Source organism: Balearica regulorum, chromosome 2, assembly GCF_011004875.1.
Source record: "Balearica regulorum gibbericeps isolate bBalReg1 chromosome 2, bBalReg1.pri, whole genome shotgun sequence".
Lineage (NCBI taxonomy): Eukaryota > Metazoa > Chordata > Aves > Gruiformes > Gruidae > Balearica > Balearica regulorum.
The window spans coordinates 50399771-50420046 of NC_046185.1; the positions used below are offsets into that span (position 1 = coordinate 50399771).

At 48.4% G+C, this 20276-nt stretch overlaps 1 protein-coding gene across 3 annotated transcripts in view; it reads right to left on the reverse strand.

The window, feature by feature from the left end:
* Positions 1–18407: 18407 nt before the first annotated feature.
* Positions 18408–20276, reverse strand: part of TAF4B (TATA-box binding protein associated factor 4b) — a 73299-nt gene continuing 71430 nt past the window's right edge. For all 3 annotated transcript variants that reach the window (XM_075744208.1, XM_075744207.1, XM_075744206.1), the window contains one exon: positions 18408–20223. In XM_075744208.1, the coding sequence (XP_075600323.1) occupies positions 20056–20223 (168 nt within the window). In that variant the 3' untranslated portion in view covers positions 18408–20055. The remainder of the gene's footprint in view (positions 20224–20276) is intronic.

Genomic DNA, 20276 nt, shown 5'->3' on the forward strand with positions numbered 1-20276 from the left:
CGCAGTGCTGCAGCCCCCTCGGCCGCCTGTGCGGGCCATGGGTACCCCCGATGCTGGTTCGCAGGCTGGGAGCAGGGAGTGGTGCAGAGAGGGTGCGCATGTGTGTGCCGGGGCAGCGGGGACGTGGTGGAGGAGCCACCTGGGCCTGCCCTGCTCGCCGTGCTGCACACCCCTGCCCTGTGCTCCTCGGTCCTGCAGGAAGCCCTGAAGCCCCTCAGAAAAAAGCAGCAGCTCCTGCAGCACCTGCCCAGGCTTGGTCCCTGGGGCACATCCAGCAAGGTGGGCAAGACAAGGGGACCCCCCCCCCTCCGGCCCTTCCCTGCCCCACTACCCCTATGTCTTTTTCCACAGAGACCACAATCAGCTCCAATATTTTCTAGCCTCTCTGGAGGTGTCAGTACTCCTCAGAGAAGTCTCTTTCTCTCATCAATGGGGCTCACACCCTGATGTCAAAGCCCCTGTGTCCATCCCCGCACCCAGGACCTCCTGTGTTTCACACTGGAGTTCCTTCACTTACGTCCTCCTTTCACATTTTCTTTGGCCTCTCCCTCATCCCAGAGTGGATTTTCCCATTCATTTTCCCACCTTTTATATCTTCCTCCTCCCTTAGCCCATTTTTCATCATCTCTTTCCAGTCGTCTGTTTGCTTTCTTCTCCTATAATCCTGTACATTTGGGTACTTTTCATTTGGACTGTTTAACATAACCACTAGATTTGTGTTTTAGCCTTGTTCAGCAGGTTAAAGGCTCCCTTTTCTATCTCATGTTGTGCATTTTCTTCTCCCTCTTAATATGTCAGGGTTTACAGAGTTGGGATCCAGCTTGACTTCAGTAGGAAGCTTCACCAGTGATTTCCATAGGAGCAGGGGAAAAACATTTAAAATGTTCCAATGTGAGAAGTTAAAACTAAGTGTCTGGGTTTGTCTATGGCCAGATTTCCCAAGCTACTCCATGCTTCCAGCACCTCCCAGCTCCAAAGGGATCTGTAAGTAGAAAGAACAATGTTTCTGAAAAACAGGCCACATTTCCTTAGGTTACAGATGATGGAGGCAGCATCCTACCTGGTTTGATCCAACGTGTCAGAGCAGGGACCTTATCTCCAGCGAATCTCTGCTAGGCATCATGCCCCATCCTTCTGTTAAATTTATATTTGGAAGGAAGGAGAAAATCTTTTTTGCCTTCCAACTTCTTTTCAGGGGCAGCTCGTAGAGGTTGACATGTTTCAGGCAAGCCAGAAATGTCTGTCCCATCAGCCAGCTTACACATTCACGTGTTATCTGACCGTGGTGCTGCCCCACGGTAGTATGTGTATCCTGAGCCGTGGCCATCCCAAACCAACAGCTGTGATGGGTGAAGCCACTCATCCACATAGCTGATCTAACAAAAAAAAAAAAAAAACAAAAACCCATGATGTACATTCAGTGATATGCTAGAAAATACGCTTTTGCTGGCAGGATTTATTCCGTGACGCTGCTCTCCTCAGCCAGCGAAGCAGGGGCTGATGCGAGGGATGCCCGCAGGAAGCCCGCTCAACATCTGCTTAACCTGGGATGGCTGCGCTGGCAAAGCACTGCTAATGCAGCCCTGGAAATAGGCAGCCCTGGTTGTTTCCAGCCTTGGTGTGTAGAAAGAAAGACTCTCACATTGTGCTTCTGTCACATTCAGATGTTTTTTATTCTTCAGTTGCAAAACAGTTCAGAAAAATAATCCAAACCGATCTCAGGAGTGAAAGAAAAATGGAGCGGCAGCTGGTTTTGAGCGAGGCTCTGTTATCAAATGGTGTCTGTTCAAACCCCTTCTGTTCAGCAGGAAACGTCCCATTAGAAAATGTCCCCCATTTCCAGCTTATCGTTTCTGCAGCCGTCATTGTGCTGCTCATTGTTTGTGAAGTTACCGGCACCTGTGTCTCCCCGAGATGCGATCTAGAGGCTCCCACTGTTTATTTCAATGTAAATATTTTTTTTGTTGAGAAACAAAAGGGCTGGAAAAAGGGAGGTTATGGGAATATTCAGGATGAGATAAGGAATCTGAGGCAGAAAAGAACACACCAATTACCTCAGCTCACATGCTCATCTGCCAGACTAAACCAGTTTTACCGGCTGTTGCCCAAAGGCAAAGCACCATAGGGCTTCTGATGTCATGTTGGCCTTTGGTTATGAGCCCGGGTAAATGGGTACCTGGCAGAGAGAGAAAAAGGGCTGTGCTGCTTAATGCCAACTTCATCTATTTATGTTCGTCTAGCATCAATTAAAAATACCTCTGTCTCATTCTGCCTGCCTGCTAGTGTGGTGTTCGTTCTCTTTCCCTAACGCTGTGGATTGCTTTGCCTTACAGTTTACAACAGCGAGAGCTGGCATTTGCCTCTGGCAGGGCAGAGGATGAGAAACCATTTCACTTTCATACTACTTTTCCTCCGCTCTGTCTCCGCGCAGAGGAGCGAAGGTGTCTGATGTGCTGGTTGTTGTGGAGCGGTGATGCACAAGGCCAGGGCTGTTGTTCATTTGCAGTGCTTCAATAGCGTTAGCTTTTTCCTTAGGATTTAAATTGAATCGGTGGCATTGCTGGGACAATATAGTGCTGTTGATCTAAACTGTGTTCCGTGTACTCACCTGTCTTTTTTTCTTTATTGTATTAACCTTCTTTTTCTTCTTCTTCTTTTTTTTTTTTTCTTTATATCAGCAAGATCCAATGAAGCAGTCTTTATGATGCAATAATTCTGCACGTTTTGGTTATAAATATCCCGAAGCAAAGTTAAAGGTTTTTTTTCATATAAACTATCAAAGCAAGTGTCTGCTTGAGCACAGAGTGAAAGGGACGTTTTACACATAAAAGCTCATCAGTGGGTGGTAAACAGCTTTTGTCCTAATACATATTGCAAATATTCTGCTGCAGCACAGACTGACAGCTTTGGTGAAATCGGTAGCATCTGACTGAGACACAACTGTTCCCCGTGCTAGTTGCTATCGTGGGAGCCTAATCAGGGTCTGAGAGCTCAAGAAATCCCAGGAGAATCAAGTCCTTTGCCTGTTGCACTACCAAAGGCATCTCTCATGCTTTAAATTTCCAATTGCCTCCTTCAGAGCAAATAATGCAGCAAAGTAATTTAAAACCAGAGGAGGTAAAAATCAGTAACTTCAGCAACAGCAGCATAGACGGTTTCCTCCATCGCAATCTCCCATCTATTTTTTCCAAGCAGACTCGTGATTTCAGCGGCTGCCTTGGCAGGTGCCCAGCGTGATGCACCTGAAAGCAGCCAGGCTGTCTGAGAGCGGATGCGCAATGGTTTCGGAAAATCAGAGGTCTTCAAGAGTTCTCAAGTCGAACATCAAAAACTACTAAATATTTCACGTTTTTCTTCTTCCTCAGTGTTGCACGCCCTCAGAATGGCAAACGTTTCATGATCTGAAGTCAACACAACAGCACTGGTCTATTACCAGCTTGCAACAGCATCTATTTGAAGGGCTGTTTTAAAGCAGTCTGCAGTGCTGGAAGGCAGCTTTTTCTGTACTGCTTCTAGCAAGGATGTGCTGATCTGAGCACTCAGCGGTATGATTTATTTATTAGAACTTCAGTACCATTTTTTTTTTCCTCCCCATTGACATAGGATTAAAATTAAACATCCTTAACTGCGCAAGATGAAAGTATAGCTTAGCTCATTCAGGTATGTCTGTAGCAGATACGTGTGTAAGTGATTGCTCTCCACTAGCTTGATCTTGCATTCGTGTACAGGCAAAACTCCCCCGATATGATTCGCCCGAGTTGGATGTTCAGATGAACCGTGACTATGCCCGGAGGTGCCAGCGATTGGACTAGGCCAGGGCAAACACTGGCAGCCTTTGATTCTCCAAAGACCTCATCAATAGCCGTCATTGATGCTAAGGGGGGCTGTCATTAAGGATGAGGTCTTTGGGAATGCATCGGATTCGTGGCCGGGGACACCAGTGCTGGAGGAGTCTGGCCAGGAGAGAGGCACCGCCATGAGTGACTGCGACACGGTGGGGGTTTTAAGTTGTAGGAGCACTGCAGCAAAACTCAATGCGTTGGCCACAAGTGGGGTTTGCGTTCAAAGACCTGTTAGAGGCATGCTGAGCAAGGGACAGCGGATTTTGAGTGGCAGCATGGGGAAGCAAGGGAGTGCCAGGGAAGGCTGTGCTGGAGGCACAAGGCAGCCACCCGCAGCACAGTTGGTGGTCATTTAGGCTGACTACCTCATATTAAGATTTTGCTCATAGCAGTTACAAGTCTCAAGCTAAGGGCAATCGGCACCTTACAGTGGTCCCATCCCGTAGTGCCGCCGTTCCCAGAGACAATTCAGGCAGATGGAAAATGTCCAGCTGGGCGTTCTACTGTCGGAGCACAGTGACATCTCATGGGGTGGCATCATGGGCAGCCAAAATGCTGAGAGCAGCCCTTGAGGCACACAGGACCCAGGAGAGGGAAGGGACAGCATCCTGCACCAAAGGTCCACTGTCAGGGAGATGCCGCTGGCTGCTTTGGGTGCTGGGGGAAGGAGCAGGTGCATGCAGAAACCTGGCTGGCAGGGAAGGTGGCAGATGGAGAGCAAAGGGGCTCCCCACATCCAGACGCTGCCACGGGGACTTGGGTGACCCAGCCTTGAAAAAACACCACGGGGCTAGACCACGCTGACGCAAACAGGTTGCATTCTGCCACTCCATTGTTAAAGTTTCTCCTGCCCCATCAAGCACATTTACCGCAGTGTCCAGGCTGACAGGCAGGAGTTTGAGTTTGGGGTTTCAACAGGACAAATGGAGCAAAAGGACTCCAGAAGATACCACCAGCTTTTCAGGGATGCACTTTGCCTGCGCCTCTGCTTACCTCAGGGTGTCTGCTACCCTCGCAGCCGGAGAGGAGAGCAGTGGGAGGTGGTGACAATCCTGGCTGCGGGTCAGGGGCCCTGATGGTCTTTTGCTGGACATGGTACAGAGGAGTCAGAGCCAGGCAAGCCAGTGTGGTGGATTGTGGCATAGTCAGAGTGTGCATGGTGCAGATTTGTTTGGACTGCATAGAGTCTGAAAGGGTCTTGTCAGGGATGCAAAGGGTTGTGGGGTTCTTTTGGGAAAAGTATTGCCTACGGAGGCCCCTAAGCTTCGCAAAGCATGGAGGTGAGCACGGTGCTCTGAAAGGATGTCTGAAAGTGGGCTCTGCTTGCTCTGCCAGGGGGTCTACATAGCATCCAGCAGACCAGATGTGGGCTTCAGGGGAAAGCAACCCCTGTAGCATTACCTAGGAGCTGAATGCTTCCCCAGCAAGGATCATGAAGCAGAGATGAAATATGTTTCTTGCTGGAAATATCATTGAATACACAACTTGTTGCCTTTTACACCAGCTACTTTGAAACAAACCTCATCCTGCATGCAACCAGCTACAAAAGCATGGTCTGCTTAATCCTTCAGACTGCCCAGTTTACCTCCTTTTGCAACAACAAGTATATTACTTTGTCCATTGCTCTCTGTGCATATGTTGCGTGGTGATGTATGACATCATGGTGACAACACTCAAACAGCTACCCTGTGCTCAAGATCCTCCAAGGTTTGGAAAGGTGACCTGGGATGAAAGCTATTGTTGCAAAGACCTTCACACATGGGTGGGTTGGTTAGTTGGTGATTACAGAGTATGAAGGGATGAGCTAATAGAGCTTGGGCAGTTTTATTGCAAACACTGTGGCCAAGATTATGCTGTAGTTGTTGAAGTGTTCTCATTCATGAAGTTTAAATCACATGACATGAGAAGCAGCCATGTTACCAATGCTTGCAGAAGCGTAATGTATATGAAAGTACTTCCAGTGCTTCCATCTCCCCAGAAGTAAACAGAAATTAAAGTATGCTCTAAGTTTGCACACACAGAATCATTAACTTTGTATAAGTTAGGGACTAGAGGGAGGGAGGGAAGGGGGATTTTTGGTAGGGTTTTTTTCTTTTTTTTTGCCCTGGGCAAAATTTTTAACATTAACTAATTAATGTTTATAAAGCACTTTGCATATATAGTGCCTTTCATCAGGGGATCTCCGAGTATTAGATTATATTATCTTGAAGGCCCCAGGCCTGTGCATACTAGCCCTATAAAGTATTAGCCTTATAAACTTTAGTAATTCACTTTGGGTTTTTTTCCTGGGTTTTTCTTTGGTTGGGTTTTTAATCTTCCCTCTTCTGAAAATGTGCCGAGCATTTTGGCTGTGTATGTAAAAATGCAGTAAAAAGGGTGGTGTCAGCCAGAATGACCATATGAAAAATCAGGGCCCCATAATGCACTTCTCAAATCCTCTAATTGCTGGAGTTGGGGAGTATCAACCGTGCCAAACTTAAATAGAACTGTAAATCCCACACGTCAAGTAAGGATCAGGATGAGGCATCATCACCGGTTGGGGAAGCAGCTCTGATATAGTTGATCTGCATTACATGGTAATGACAATGGGGGTAGGGAGAGAAACAGAGACCTCTGATCACTAGCAACGTCAAGAGGGAAATGCAAGCTCTTGCATGGGGGCAGCTGGTGGGTCTTCTGTATTGCATCAACTTTCTGTTACTGCTGGCTGGAAGCTAGGAACCCAAGGATGGGCGTGAAAATGGCCACATTTAGCCCATCTGGAGTGTGTCCGTTGCTGTCAGCCTCCCAGATGGAGGCGGGAGGCAGAGTACCCCAAAGCCACACCAACAGTAGTGAATATCCCATGTGTCAAATCTGAAAAGCCTGCTTGGGTGTGGACTCATTGGATGACTCAAACAATTACTTAACAATAGCTGGTTGCGTGAGCTGGCAGGGATGTAGCCAGGTTCACAATGGAAAAAATGTGTGGGCATCTTGGCTTTAGCGAAACACATGGCAAGCAGACTTGCTGCTGCATGCAGGAACTACCAACAGAGAAAGCAAGGCCTTGGGGAGCAGAAACTTGACAGGGACAAGGCAGAGGATGTCTTTGCCCTTACTTGCATGTCTTACAGGTGGAATTCCCCCAGACGAATTTAGCTGGGTAAGGGCGTCTGCTCCGAGGGAAAAGACCCAGCAGCAAACCCCATCTTTCAAAGAGTCAGCGGTATTCAGAAATCAAGAACAGAGCTATCCCCTCTGAGGCCATCTTGCCCAGACCAAAGTACTTTTGCAAGCAGTGAAAGTTCACAGTGAAGGGTGGGAAATCCCTCCCCTTCAAAGAAGAAGGAGAGTTCAGCAGGCCGGTGGCACACATAGCTAAAAGCAGACAGGTATTGCTTCATAGAAACAGCCTGAGAGCTCTTCCAGAGCCTGCTCACATTGAAGAACTTGATGGGGAGCTTAGGGTGAGTAAAATTGCTCACTCGCCGCTCATGGGCTGATGTTCTGAGTCCCAAAATAACCGCTGCATGCATTGCAGGGGAGAGGCAGCTGGGAGTAGTGTGCAAGGAGGCTGTGGGGAACGGCTCACCAGCCGGGGTGCAGGCAGCATCTGGGCATGGAAAGTCGTATCAGGAAGCAAGCAGGATACACTCACCAGGTTTGCAATTTGGACAAGAAGCTTGGGAGGCTAAGCCTTGCACCCTGCACTGTGAACTCCTGGTCCCTGAGGAAGAGTGGGAGCTGCATTCAGATCTGGAGGGTACTCACTGTTGACCTAGAACAGCATTGGGATGGAGATGTAGGTCCAGCACAGCTCTTGCTGGCAGGGAGCAGCTGGAGATGGCTTTGCTGTGGAGCTCCACATTCTCTATCCCCAGAGCCAGCACTGTGTACGGAGCCCAGGAGGCCACGTGTTGTGTCAGCAGATCTCCTAGGAAGCATGGTCTACACTGCAGAGACTCAGCCTGGGAGCAGCCAAAGGTCTCACTACCTTGTTCCAATCTACAGTGTAGGCATTAGGAAGGATTTCTCCTCGTCTTCTTTCTCCCTCTCAGGTAGCTGCGGTTGAATAGAGACTGGGAGAAGAGGAATCGAAGCAAGAACTACACTGGGGTATGGCTGGGTCTGTCCCCTGGGCTCTGGTGGCACTTGTTTCCTGGGATCTCTCCTTGTGCTGGGCTCGCTTTGCCCTTTCAGCTTCTCCTGCGCTACACGTGCCGTGTTTGTCTCTCACTAGCAAATTTGTATTTATATTGGCAAATGAGACCATCTACCAGATAAAGAGCCTCTAACAAGGCAAGCAGGCATGTTTACAAGGTGCTGCTGCCGCTGGCTGCGCGTGTACGCGTTATTCTCACCTCTTCTTTGATGTAGACACTCCACACATGGGTCAGGCTAATACGCCTGGTCCTTCAGGCCAGGATACTCCCACACTTGCTTGTTATGCAGCAAGAGGGAGTGCTTGGTGCTATTGATGTTACCTCCAACCTAGGGCAAGAGTGGATTAATTCACGTTCATCAATAGGGAGCGAGGTACCTTTTCCCTTTCACCAAACTCAGGAAGCAGACGTTGCTGCACCAGGCCCCGGGGAGCCTGGAGCCGGGCATGATGGCTTACCGGTAACAATAAACTGGTTGTGAGTCATTCCTGCCCTGAAAGCCGACCAGCTCCTGCTCGTGAGCTACCGTTGCAAGAGCTACTGCTCCTGTTAGACACGTGTGGTTTCACTGCCCATTGGTTGCTGTCCCTGCCCACCAGGTTGGAAGCCACCTGGATTCCTCTTCCACAGGTGAGTGGTACAAGTGCTTTGGAGCAAAATACAAAGCTCAGCTTTGAAGATGACAGCCTTTCTCCCGTTGCGCGGGTGCAGCTCCACCCCTCACCGAAGCAGGTGCACTGCCAACTGCAGACTTCAGCCTCCACAGGTCTGGGACAACTGGGGCTCTTTGGTTGCTCTTCCCATTTGCATACAATTCTTTCTAATTCCTGAATCCTCTCCCTGCGACAGGTAATTTGCCTACCTGACAGGAGCTCAGGAAGAGCCATGCAGCCTGGGATTTCCCCACATTTCACACCAATGAGTCCTGATGGGTAACTGTAACTGTGAGCTGGGATGTAAGAGCAACAAGGGGGCAACACACAAGGATGAGAGTGGCTTCTGCTGAAGCAGAAGAGATGCTGGTCCAGTGCACAGGGGCAACGCTAATGCGTGTGGGTTTGGGAAGACCACCTTGTAGTGCTGTGTAGTCAATCCACCTTGGGAGTTCTCTCCCACAGAGGTCACCCCGCTGCTCCTCCAGTGTGGACAGCTGTAACTGAGCAACTGAAGCACGACTGGAAAGCTTGCGAGGACCGGCATCGCGACGCTAGCAGTGGCTGAGGGACTCCAGAGGGATAGACAGGAAAGGACTTGCAACAAAGCTGACTCTGCAAGACTGAGTTGGGCAACAGCAGTTTAGATCAGCTATAGATCTAGAGGCCCTCAAGTGAGGCAGGAGACAGAGGAAGCTTCCCTCTCCTGCCAGCACATCCATATTTGGAGGTGTGGGTGAAGGCTGCTCGCTGCCTAGGGGCTCAGGCATCAACAAATTGGGCAGCTTAGTCTAGCACTGGTGAAGTTTGCCACAGTGATCTTCTTGGCTTTTGGGGGGGTTGGGTGACTTTGAGGGAGGAGGTATTAATTTGTACCCCCAGTTAAAGTGTCTTCAGCTCTGTCTTATAATGACTTTTTGCATAGTGTGGAAGGCAATTCATGTCCTTCCAAAAGAGGCATCGCAGGCAACTCTCCCTACCTCAGGCAGTGCTGCTTTGGTTTTATGGCCCAGGCTACGTACATCTTTGAACTATTCAAAGCGGTGGCTCTCTCTTATTACAGTTTGTGGGACAAAATAGAGATGCTGCTTCCTCACCACCTATCCATGGGGAGAAGACTGCCCCTGGTGCAAGCGGCTGTTGTTCTCCACCTTGGCCAGACGGGCACTGGGGCTCGGCTGTCCTGCCAGGCAGCTCAGCAGGGATGTGAGGGAGCAGCAGCAATGCCCCGCGGTGGGGGAGAGCACTGCTGTGAGGCAGGCTTAGGGGAGTGGGAGGGTGGGATGACCATCTCGGGCTCCAGCATAGGCAGGATGGGTTCCTACAAGCACATGTAAGCCTTGACTTCAGCCTGTCAGCACTCTCTCCCCAACGGAGGGCATGCAGCTTCCCCTGGAGCGTTGAAAACATGGAGGGAAATACCCTTCAGAAACTGCCCAGATTTTGTATTTGAAATTCAGACCACCAGTCTTGTGATTCCTGGAGATCTGATTCATGCTTTTTGAACGTGTGGGTTTGGCAATCCTGTGCTTGCACTTACAGCCATTTCCCAACCCCTTATTTTCCCCAGAGGTGTTCTTACTTTTCCCTTTTTTACTCTTGTATACATGAAATAAAGTGCTTGGGGGTTAGGGGAGTTGTTACCGATAGCAAAACTCATCTATTAAATTCACAGTGAGCTACTCACTAAACAACAACAACAAAAAATCCCCCACAACTTTACAGTCTAAAATAACCACGGCGCGTTGGAGCAACTCCTCCCTGCTCCTGCTTTGCCTTGGGGCGGGATAGATTTGGCAAGGGCTCCTCTCCCCAGGGAGCATCGGGAAAATGCTGTCCCCCCACCGCATCCATGCAGGGGGTGGCGGACAAGATCTGGACCACTGTGGTGGACGTGACCATGTGTTTCTGTGGGAAAGCTGAGCTTCTGCCTCCATCAGCTGCCCTGGGGAGGGAGGTCTGGGGTGCACACAGGCACGTAAGCCCCTAGGAGAGCATCTAAGGGCCTCTCCTGGGGTCACAAAAAGAGGATGTTTTTGTTTTGGGAGATTAAGTGTGAGAGTTTTGGACCCATATTTATTCAGGTAGTAAAAAAATCCTGGTTTTTCCTCTCAAATATTTTTTTCATCCAATCATTGCAGGGACTGTATCTTTATAGCCATAGATATTAATCAGGGGCATAAATGCTACCTTAGCTCAAAGAAACAGTATTAATTACCAAAAGCCTTTGCTGAGCACCATTTGTATTCCCATAGACAGCCTGCTGCTGGCATGATAGAAGGCAAAACCCCACACCCATGGGAGTGGAGGCTGTTTTCCATTCCCTGCAAGGGATCCCTGCCCACTTGAGCACAGAGCAGCAGTCAGGGAGCAAAAGGGAGCCCCACTGCGATGGGGAGGGTTTGCAGGGTGCTGGCCCTGAATTGGGTGGCAGCACGCTCTGAGCGTGCAGGGCCAGGCACGGGAGGTGCTACAAGATGTGGACTTGGTGGTGAGTTTGGGACCCTGCTACCCTGGAACTCCACTGCCTCAAGCGACGTGCCGAGGAGATCCCCAGAGGATGGCACATCGGGAAGGGGAACTACCAAAACTAGATGGAGGGAAATCCCCGACACAGGGCTTCAGCTGCTGAGAAGCAAGTGCTTCCTTCTCATGGTATTCACTGTGCAGAGTCTTAACAACAGCAAGTGTTTATTGGCATCTCAGCAAAGCCCGACTTGAAGGAGACAGCTGAAAGGCAACAGCTTAATAGCCTAAAAACACTGCAGCTGGCTGGGACAGTCCATCTCCTTTCTGTGGTAGATGCACACACGGTCTAGGAAACGAAATCTGCTCCACCCTAGCTGTCCTCCCCTGGGGAAAAGGGAACCTGCACCTCCAACACCTTGGGAAGCCAGAGATGATGGTGGACACCTTTGCAGCCAACACTCTTCATGTTTGTCCAGAAGTCATATTCAAGATTTGGAAGCTCTTGAGAGGGCAAGTGCAACAAGAGCAACATTGCCTAGTCATTAACAAAGATCACGAGAAAAGAAAGTAACTGAGCCCTATTTTAGCCCTGTTGTATTTGATTTAATGTCTCAGCATGCCCAGAAGGTCTCCAAGAGCTTACAATTTCTGCCTGTGCAGAGGACAACAGGTTTGCAATCCAGATCCTGTGAGCCATTAGCCCAGACAAGCGGCAGCTGAGGAGCTGTTTGTGCAGGAGTTGTCTCCTATGGAAGGCAATCAAAGCAGTGAGCCTGAAGGAGACTAGGAAGGGACGGTAGTCATCCAAAGAAAACATATTTTTTTGAGGGATGAGGAGGAGAACTGGAGCAGCCATGGAAGCTGAAGAAGAAGGCAAGCTTTTGGGAAGAGCAGAAGTGCCCAAGAAGCTGTGCAAGATGAGGGTGAGAGGACCCAATTTAGATGTTATTTGGTCGTGAGCATTTCACTTTGGTTTCACCTGAGCACAGAAGTTAAAGCCAGGCTGGGGGGTGCCTGGACATAGCAGACAGTTCATTCCATGTTCACAAATCATTCCCAGGGCTTAAAACACTGAGAAGGGGCAGTGGCCAGGGAGACGAGCAAGGGAAGGCAGTGCAACAGTGTGTTTGTGCTGCAAGACATGAGCGTGGGGGCAAAATGCAAAACTAAGGCAGCTGCAGGGGGACAGGGGAGGTGGGAAGGAGATCCAACACCACAGAAACCACGTGGCAGGGGGGAAGAAGGCAAGAGGGGGAAAGCTGAGCTGGGCCACTGCACCTGCATCTCAGCCAGACACATCTGGGGATCTTTATTCCAAGAGCCAAGAAGTATTTGTGCTGCATCCTGATGTCGGGAGCTCGAGTCACTTACGTATGGCTTACCACCCATGATGGAGACTCATGGAGTCTCCTCGTGTCAAGCCCTCCTCAACATGAGGTGCATCTGAGGCGGCTGACCATATGGTGCTGTGACGGATGAAGGAGCTCCCAGGGGGATCACCTGGCCCAACGTGGTCTCAAAGCCCCCCCGGCCAGGTCTCCCACCCCCTCACGAGCTGATCCCCTGGCTGAGAGCCACCGGACCCCAACCCGGCACAGCCGAGGGGCAGGGCAGTCCCGCGGCAGCTCCGCGGGTCCCCGGCAGGCTGGGCCGGGCTGGGCATGCCCGGCGGCCCCGGGGCGGTGCTGTGCTGTGCTGTGCTGTGCTGTGCTGTGCTGTGCTGTGCTGTGCTGGCTCCTCCGGGCCCTCCGCCAAGCGGGCGGCTTTCCCAAGGGCGCCTCTGCCAGCGCAGCCCCGCCGCCCCTCCCGGCACCGGGCCCGGGACCCCGAGCAGGAGCCACCCATTGCCCCCATGGCACCCATCGCCCCCATGGCACCCATTGCCCCCATGGCACCCACCCTGCCCGCACCCGGTGCTGCTTCGACTTCTGGGTGCCAAAGTGCCGCCCAAGGCAGGTGACGGCTATGCAGGGTTTTAAATCCTTATTGAGCAGAAACCTGTGTTTCTGGGTGTGTGGGGGGAAATCACCAAAAGAGGCGGCACCCTGCCCCTGCTGCCCTGCATCTTCCCGGCTTTCTCCCTTGGGGGATACTGCCCCTGGGGTCAGCTTGGCTTCCCGGCTCCCAGCCATTGTCGGAAACTCAACTGCGGCTCAGGACTGCAAAAAGTTTAGCCTGTTATAGAGAAAAAGCCTGAAAAGTCAGCCGTCTGCTTCAGGAGGTGGAGGAGCCTCACTCAGGTATAGGGAGGTCTGGAAGAGTTGGGTCCCTGCAAAATTTTCTGAAGTTTTGACTTGATCGAGACTGTAGAGAATTAAAAAAAAAAAAAAAAAAAAAAGTGCCTTCTGACTCACTCTCTTCCCAAGACTGCCCTAGCCCAGGGCATTTTCCCTGCCTTGGGAAGTGTTGCAAAATTTGAGCTTGCCCTGAAGGTATCTCTCACTAATTACTGGATATCCTGGTTTTGTGTAAGGACACAGGCAGAACCTTCCCACAGGTTCTTCTTTACGGCATGGGAAAAAAAACTCGAAACACTGATTTCTGTTTCAGCATCCCCAACAGACTGCTGTGAAGGGCTGATTGCACACTCGAGGGGATCTCTTTCTGGAGCCATCCTCCCCAGCTCTGGGGCATCACTCACCAAGAGTCTCTAAGAAGCGAGGAATTTCAAAGGCAAAAACCAACCTTACTTTTAATATTTGCCCGCTGTACCTGAAGTTTGGGTCACTTTCAAATTTTTCCCCCTGTAATAAAGAAGGCTAAAACTTTCAAATTAGAAGCAAAGACTCTGAGAGCTGTGTGAGATGAGGCCTGTTGGAGTTCACACCGCCCACCAGCTGTGCTGCAAAGGGCTAATGAATCAGCTGGTGAAAGGCAGGGTGCAGAAAATTACAGCCCTGGCCCTGACAAGAGGTAGCACAACCCTGATTACCATGTCAGCTTGACGCAAGGCAGATGCTCACATGAGCTGTAAGCCTCCATCCATGGTTTATTAACATTAGCGGAGGAAAACTGTTTCAGCTCTGAGGTGTTGAATAGCCCATGCTGTATCTACATGTTTTCTGGTATCTACTGTATCTATGCATGTTCTGCTCATTCCAGCCTCTTCTTTCAGCATCAGTCAGGCCACCAACTCTTGTGGACAGCACATGTATCCCCCCATTCCTGCATCCTGCAGTGCTGCAGCTCTGTGGCTGGACCACAGCACTGGGCTGCGGCTGGTGATAATGCTTCTTGCCACTCCTCCAAAGAGAGAAGACTACAGAGGGTTTCTCCAAATTTTAGGAAACATGAAGTTAAGAACAAAAGCTTCATTGAACAGGAAGCAACAATTAAAGGATTTCTTCCCAAACAGAAATTACTCAATAAGTCTGCTTCATTAAATTTTTTTTTTTTTTTTTTTTCTAGAAAGGCCCTTTTCTGTCATTTCTGTAAATGAAAGCCTCTGCCAGAACGCATGTAAAGGTATCACCAAAGCTCCTGGAGAGAGGAGCGAGCTCTGCCTACAGTCCTCCGAGTGCCTTCTCCTTTTCCTACCCTCCCTTCTTGAGAAGTCCCGCTGATCAGCCCTTCAAGGGAGTCTTTATTCTCTGCCCAATTTTGCACAAAGGTATCAAAGGATTTTAACATATTAAAACTTGCAACCTCTTCAAGAATTTGTCTCCTTTCTCCCTCTCTCCTTGTTGCAGGAGTTTCACGCCTGGGAGCTGTTACAACTCAGCCCTTACAAGAAGTAGGGTATTTCTTTTAAAAAGTTACTTAGCCATCCTTATACACACAGCGTACATGTATATTCACACATAATTACTTGAAAAAAATATTCCCCCTCCTCCCTTCCAGCTTCTAAGGACAGAAATAAGAAACACCTTCAAATAACTGTAAATAATAAACCCCGTCACGCTAAACACTTCAAAGTAGAAGTGCAAATATCTCAAGAAGCTTGGGGAGCTACACATAATTATGAATTAGCTCTCCAAAACAGATACAGATGATCTGTCAGATAATTTTTCATTCCAAATAGATTTTAAAATAGTGTTCCCTGTGATCTGGCAGAGAGGGTAACCGCTTACCAATAAATGCAGCTCTTCAAGGAAAGCCTGCGGAGCTGGACCACGCATGCCAAGCTGCTGAGATGAAGAAGACTTTTTTGCCTTTGCAATACCCACGAAGAAGACTCCCACCTATTTTCTCCATCGTGCCAGGGCACAGCCCCAGGGGATGCAGTGTTTCAGTGACGCTACTGATGGGCAGAGCTCTGGAGAAACATGTACTGGTCACTCCCTGGGGCCTCAGCACAGGTCCTGCTACCGCCCAATGTCCGGCTGAATCACGCAAGACATAGCTATGCCCTTTCCTACTTCTGAGACAGAAAGAGGCTGAAGAGGAGACACCTGGAAGAGCTGTGGGGCTGTGAGATGGGAGTTGGGGAAGAGAATGGATGACCGGCTCTGATGGGGTCTCTGGCAAGAACCTTAGGTGGTTCTGAAGAGACAATCCTGCCAGGGAAACATCCCTTGGAAGGTGGGAAGTATCTACTGCTGCAAGGACCTTGTAGAAAACCATTGACCAAAGTAGGACTTAATGGTAGAAGCCTTGGCCACCATGAAACACAAACTTCCTGTGAGAATCTGCTCCCTGCACAGAAAGCAGCAGCCTCAGGGCTGACATGAGCTGACCTGCACCACCACCTCCTTCCACTCCAGAACAGCCATTCAACTTTCAAGTCCAGGATGACAATCCTCCTTTTCCTCCCTCCTTCATAGCAAAAACCCTTTCAAAAGCAGGTGTCTGGAGGCAACCTGTGAACTGTGAAGCAGGGAATCCTGAGAAGAGGCTGGGTAGCAAAAAGTTAGCAGCTAACATACCAGAATAGCTAGAGAGAGCAGGCAAGGAGTCACCAGGAAAGAAGAGATGGTAGGAACAAGGACTGATGTATCTGGAAGGAAAAGACAGGGTTTCTTGCCTATTCCTTCAAAGTGTTACAAAGCCAAAAAGGGTGCTCACCTAGCTTACAAAAGGCCTGCACCAAGTGAAATACTGGCACTGTGGCCTGCAGACAGGTAGCCTTCCTACTAGATGAGGGTAGGACACAGAAGCCACTGACAGGTGGCTACAAGCCCAGTGCCAAAAGTCACAAAACAGAGAGGTCCGGTGTGCTATGTTCTTGTGTCTTGGTACTCCATTTTGCACTCATCAGAGGTGCAAAGCTTTCACTTCAGATAGCAGTCATCTCCAGAGCTGCAGGCTTTAGCCACGAGACTTTGGATAACAACGGCTGGATCCAGCTCTTGGAGAATGTAGACATCATGTGTCCTACATGCAGAGGGAAGCGTATGCAGTGCTTGGCCTCAAACACCCAGCAACCCTCATTTGCAAAGTTGCTGGGAGCAAGCCCATTTCATCAAGTCCAATCACTTGGACTGTGTGCCCCTTCAGGACATCCATGTTTGCCTCAGTCTTTCCTTCTTCACCCCAGTGATTACAAATGAAGAGGAAAGCACAGAACAGAGCAAAGAGATGAACCTGGAGAACAGCTGACGGCATTTTTTACTGAGCAGCACACTCACATGGGAGGACACAGGTGCCTACAAGAGAGTGGGCCTAGAACAACTCGATGCAAACAGTAGCCTTAAGCTGCTCATGTCAAAGTGTCCAAGAGAGTGCAATGGCTTTGAGGAATCATCTAGCAACGTCTCAGGGGCCCCCGCTACCTTCCTCATTAAACCTTGCACAAAGCTGCAGGGTGTGTTAGTGCACTCTGACTGGTCTTTCCCAGGAGAGGAAGGGAAAAGCTGGAGTCAAAGACAGTGCAAAGGGCTGGCTTCAGTGGTAGGACTTGAAAATGGCAATGCAGAGAAAAAGCAGCAGCTGGAGGAGAAAGGGTACAGGGCCCCTTTCGTCACTTTTGTAACATACAAAACTCAGCTTACTATGCTTTTCAGATAGCGGCAGACAAGAGCCAGCAACAACAGCTTTCCCCCCCAAAACTGTATATACTATTTTCCCTAAATTCAGAATACTAGAGCAGCAGGGGCAGTTCCCCGGGCAGCTCGGTGCATCAGAAACAGGCACTAGGCTAGCAGGCCGTCTGGACAGCACGAAGTGCCCAGCATAAGCTTTAGAGCTCTCGCAGCATCGGTGGCATAGACAGCTCTGCTGCTAGGTCCCCAAGCCTGAACACGAGCATGCCGAGAACTAGGAGGCAAGGGAGCACCATGGCAGGGTTTGTCTTTGTCGCCTCATGACTGGGCTTTTAGTGTTTGCATAAAGAGCAGTCCGCCTGCCCATCAAGGGTCATGAGACAGGGAAAAGGTGGGAAGTGAACCTGTGGTCATGTCTTAACTCCCAGTGTGGCTGGGCAAAGCTCAAGTGTCTCATAAGTGCTACTGTAGAGGACACACGTTCTTCTCAGAAACAAAGCTGAGCTTGAATGAGAGGCAGGTAGAGAAAGAAAAGTATTTTTAGCCTTCGCACCAAGGCCTTGTCTGCCCCTGCCTGAAATTAGGCCTAAAGACCTACTGAGAAAAACTTCCTGAAAATGTCTGCTACTCCTTACAGGATAAAATTTTGGGGTTGGGGTGTTTTGGTGGGGGGAAAGAGGTGGCACACAGGGAGGAACTACTGGTGAAAGAGACATGTTCCTGTAGCAGCAATGAAAGCCTGCAATCTGCATTGTAGGCAAGCCGTAAAACCACTTGAATCGTGTCATATTTTATATATATCTATTTATCAATTAAGTTATTTTCTCCAACATCTTTCATATTAAGTATCGCATTAGTTTAAAGAAGACAAAGAGGCAGGCCAATATGCAGATGCTCATCTTTGTTCTCCAACCTGCACTTAATTAATTGTGAGTTGCTTTAAAAATAATTTAGCACAATGCTTCCACTGCACATTGCTGAAGTCTGAGACGATCCCTGTGTTTTTATTTCCCAGAACACACGCTACGTGCTCACCTCTTCCCAGGTGTTAAAAAAAACCCAAAACCAAACAACCCAGCCTCTGTGCTGACCAACTGGGGGAAATCAGACAAGCAAGAGGTTGCTGCTTCTCCCTGCTCACCCCCCCCTTCAAGTAATTCTTTGCTCTGTCACCTAGTTCTGTTTAAAAACCTTAAAATATAGATGTTTATCGTTAATACGTCACGAGGCAACCGTGCCAATTACGATAGCTGGGACTCGCTCTCAGAGCCACGCCATTAGTCATGGTGACGACAGCTTCAGACGCTGAATTTCTCACATTAGGAAACAAAGTTACCGATTTATTATTTTTAATAAAATAATTACTTTAATGCAGTATTTAAAATAATTTTTAACATCTGATCAATAAGATACAGTACACAAATATGGAAAATGCTGCACTTTACATAAAAAGTAAAGCTAAGCATTTAATTATACAAAACAATTTTGCCTGATGCCATCAATATCTTGCAAACTATAGCTTAGTCAAAGTACTGCTTTTCTTATATATATATATATATAAGCTATATATACATATATAAATAATTTACAGCATTCATTTACTAATTTGTTTACTACTGTTCCAACAAAAAAAAAAAAAAAAACCTGATTCAAAACTTATTGAATTTGAAAATTATCTGCAGTGGTTCTGACGGTGGAGGGCGTTTGAATCATTGCTTCAAGTTTTGAAGTAGCATGCCAAATAACCATAGGAAGCCTGTTCCCTCAAAGAAAAAAAAAGTTTCAGCAGGAAGCCATTCAATACAGTCAGTGCCTTTCCTACCGGTCCTGGGAAATAGCCATGCTGTACAGCACTGTGTCAGGGGAGGCAAAATGTTTGGAGGTTGGGGAGAAGGGCGACCCGGAGGTTTTTCCTGCCACTGCAAGGCAGTCTTTACCAGCAAGAAGAAAAATCTTTGAATCTATCCTAGCAGTCTTAATAATCCGGAGTCCAGGCAACCAGGCAACTGTCTAAATACTTTCTATTTGGGAAGTCTCCCTGTTATACCACATTAAGGTATTAAGTCAATATTCTAAATAAAGCAGTGAATCCTGTGCTTTGCAAACACTGCTCTTCTCCTTAAGAGAGTCTCCAGCTGCGAAGTTTCAATGCATCTCAAGTTTTCCCTTTTTTGCAGTCAGCAGAGATTGCTTTTGTTCATTTCTTTCTACATCCAAGCTCAAGTTCAATGCTATTTTTTTTGTATCTACAGAAAGATAAACTGTTTCTTCTGTTTACCCTTCCTTTTTAGGCTCTTTCACTCCTTGTATTCAAGTTTAATAACTCCAAATTTTTCCCAAACATTGAAGTATGCCCTAACCACACTGTCTGGTGTACTTCACTCACAAGAACGACCAATTTGTGCACCTTCCCTCAGTCATTTTCTCAGAGGAAAGGAGGAGAGCAGTCGAGGTGATATAGGGGCGAGAAAGCACCCCTCATTCTTTTGCTTGCTACTTTGCTCTCCACTAACGAGCATCCAGTAGTAATCCCAGAAAATTTAAGGGGATGCTGAGTTAGATAGGCAATACATGAGCATGTTGACTGACTGCTGGTTCATGATTAAATACAGTTGCCATGCTATGCAGTGCCTTTAAAGTGTTATTTGCTTCCCTAAATAAGGTTGGAAGAAGGCACTACATGTAGAACAGATGTTACAGACTCTGGAGTACTGAAGCAAGCGACATACGTGAACTAGGGACACATACCAAGCCCTCAGAGCCTGCAAGACAGTTAAATGCAAGCAGGTAGTTAGGTGCTTGTGTGTGCAGCTCAGTGTTTTCACTGGTTTACAGACTGGTTTAAGCCAAATATTATTAAAAACCCTACAGGTGCTAAGTTAGGTATTTAATAAAAATGTTTATCTGTAAACAAGAGTTATCCTTACAACGGATCATTTTCCAGAAATTGGAATTTCAAGACAGTGCAACAATGCTTCAGTGTTTTCTTTGGCAGTAGACAGCAAGTTGAAATGTAAAATTCAAATCACTTCAGAAGAGCACGGTACAAGGTTAGAGAATGCTTCATCTCCCTCTCTTGTTCCATGCAGAATATCAAGTCCCTGAGACAGACACGGGTTATTCTCGGACAGAGCAGCTGTTTTGTAAGGCTAAAACCTGATGATCCAGGAGCAATTCCATTGCCTTTCAAATCCTAAATGGGGGAGGGAGAGAGGAAAAAAAAAAACATTAGAATTCCATGTAAAT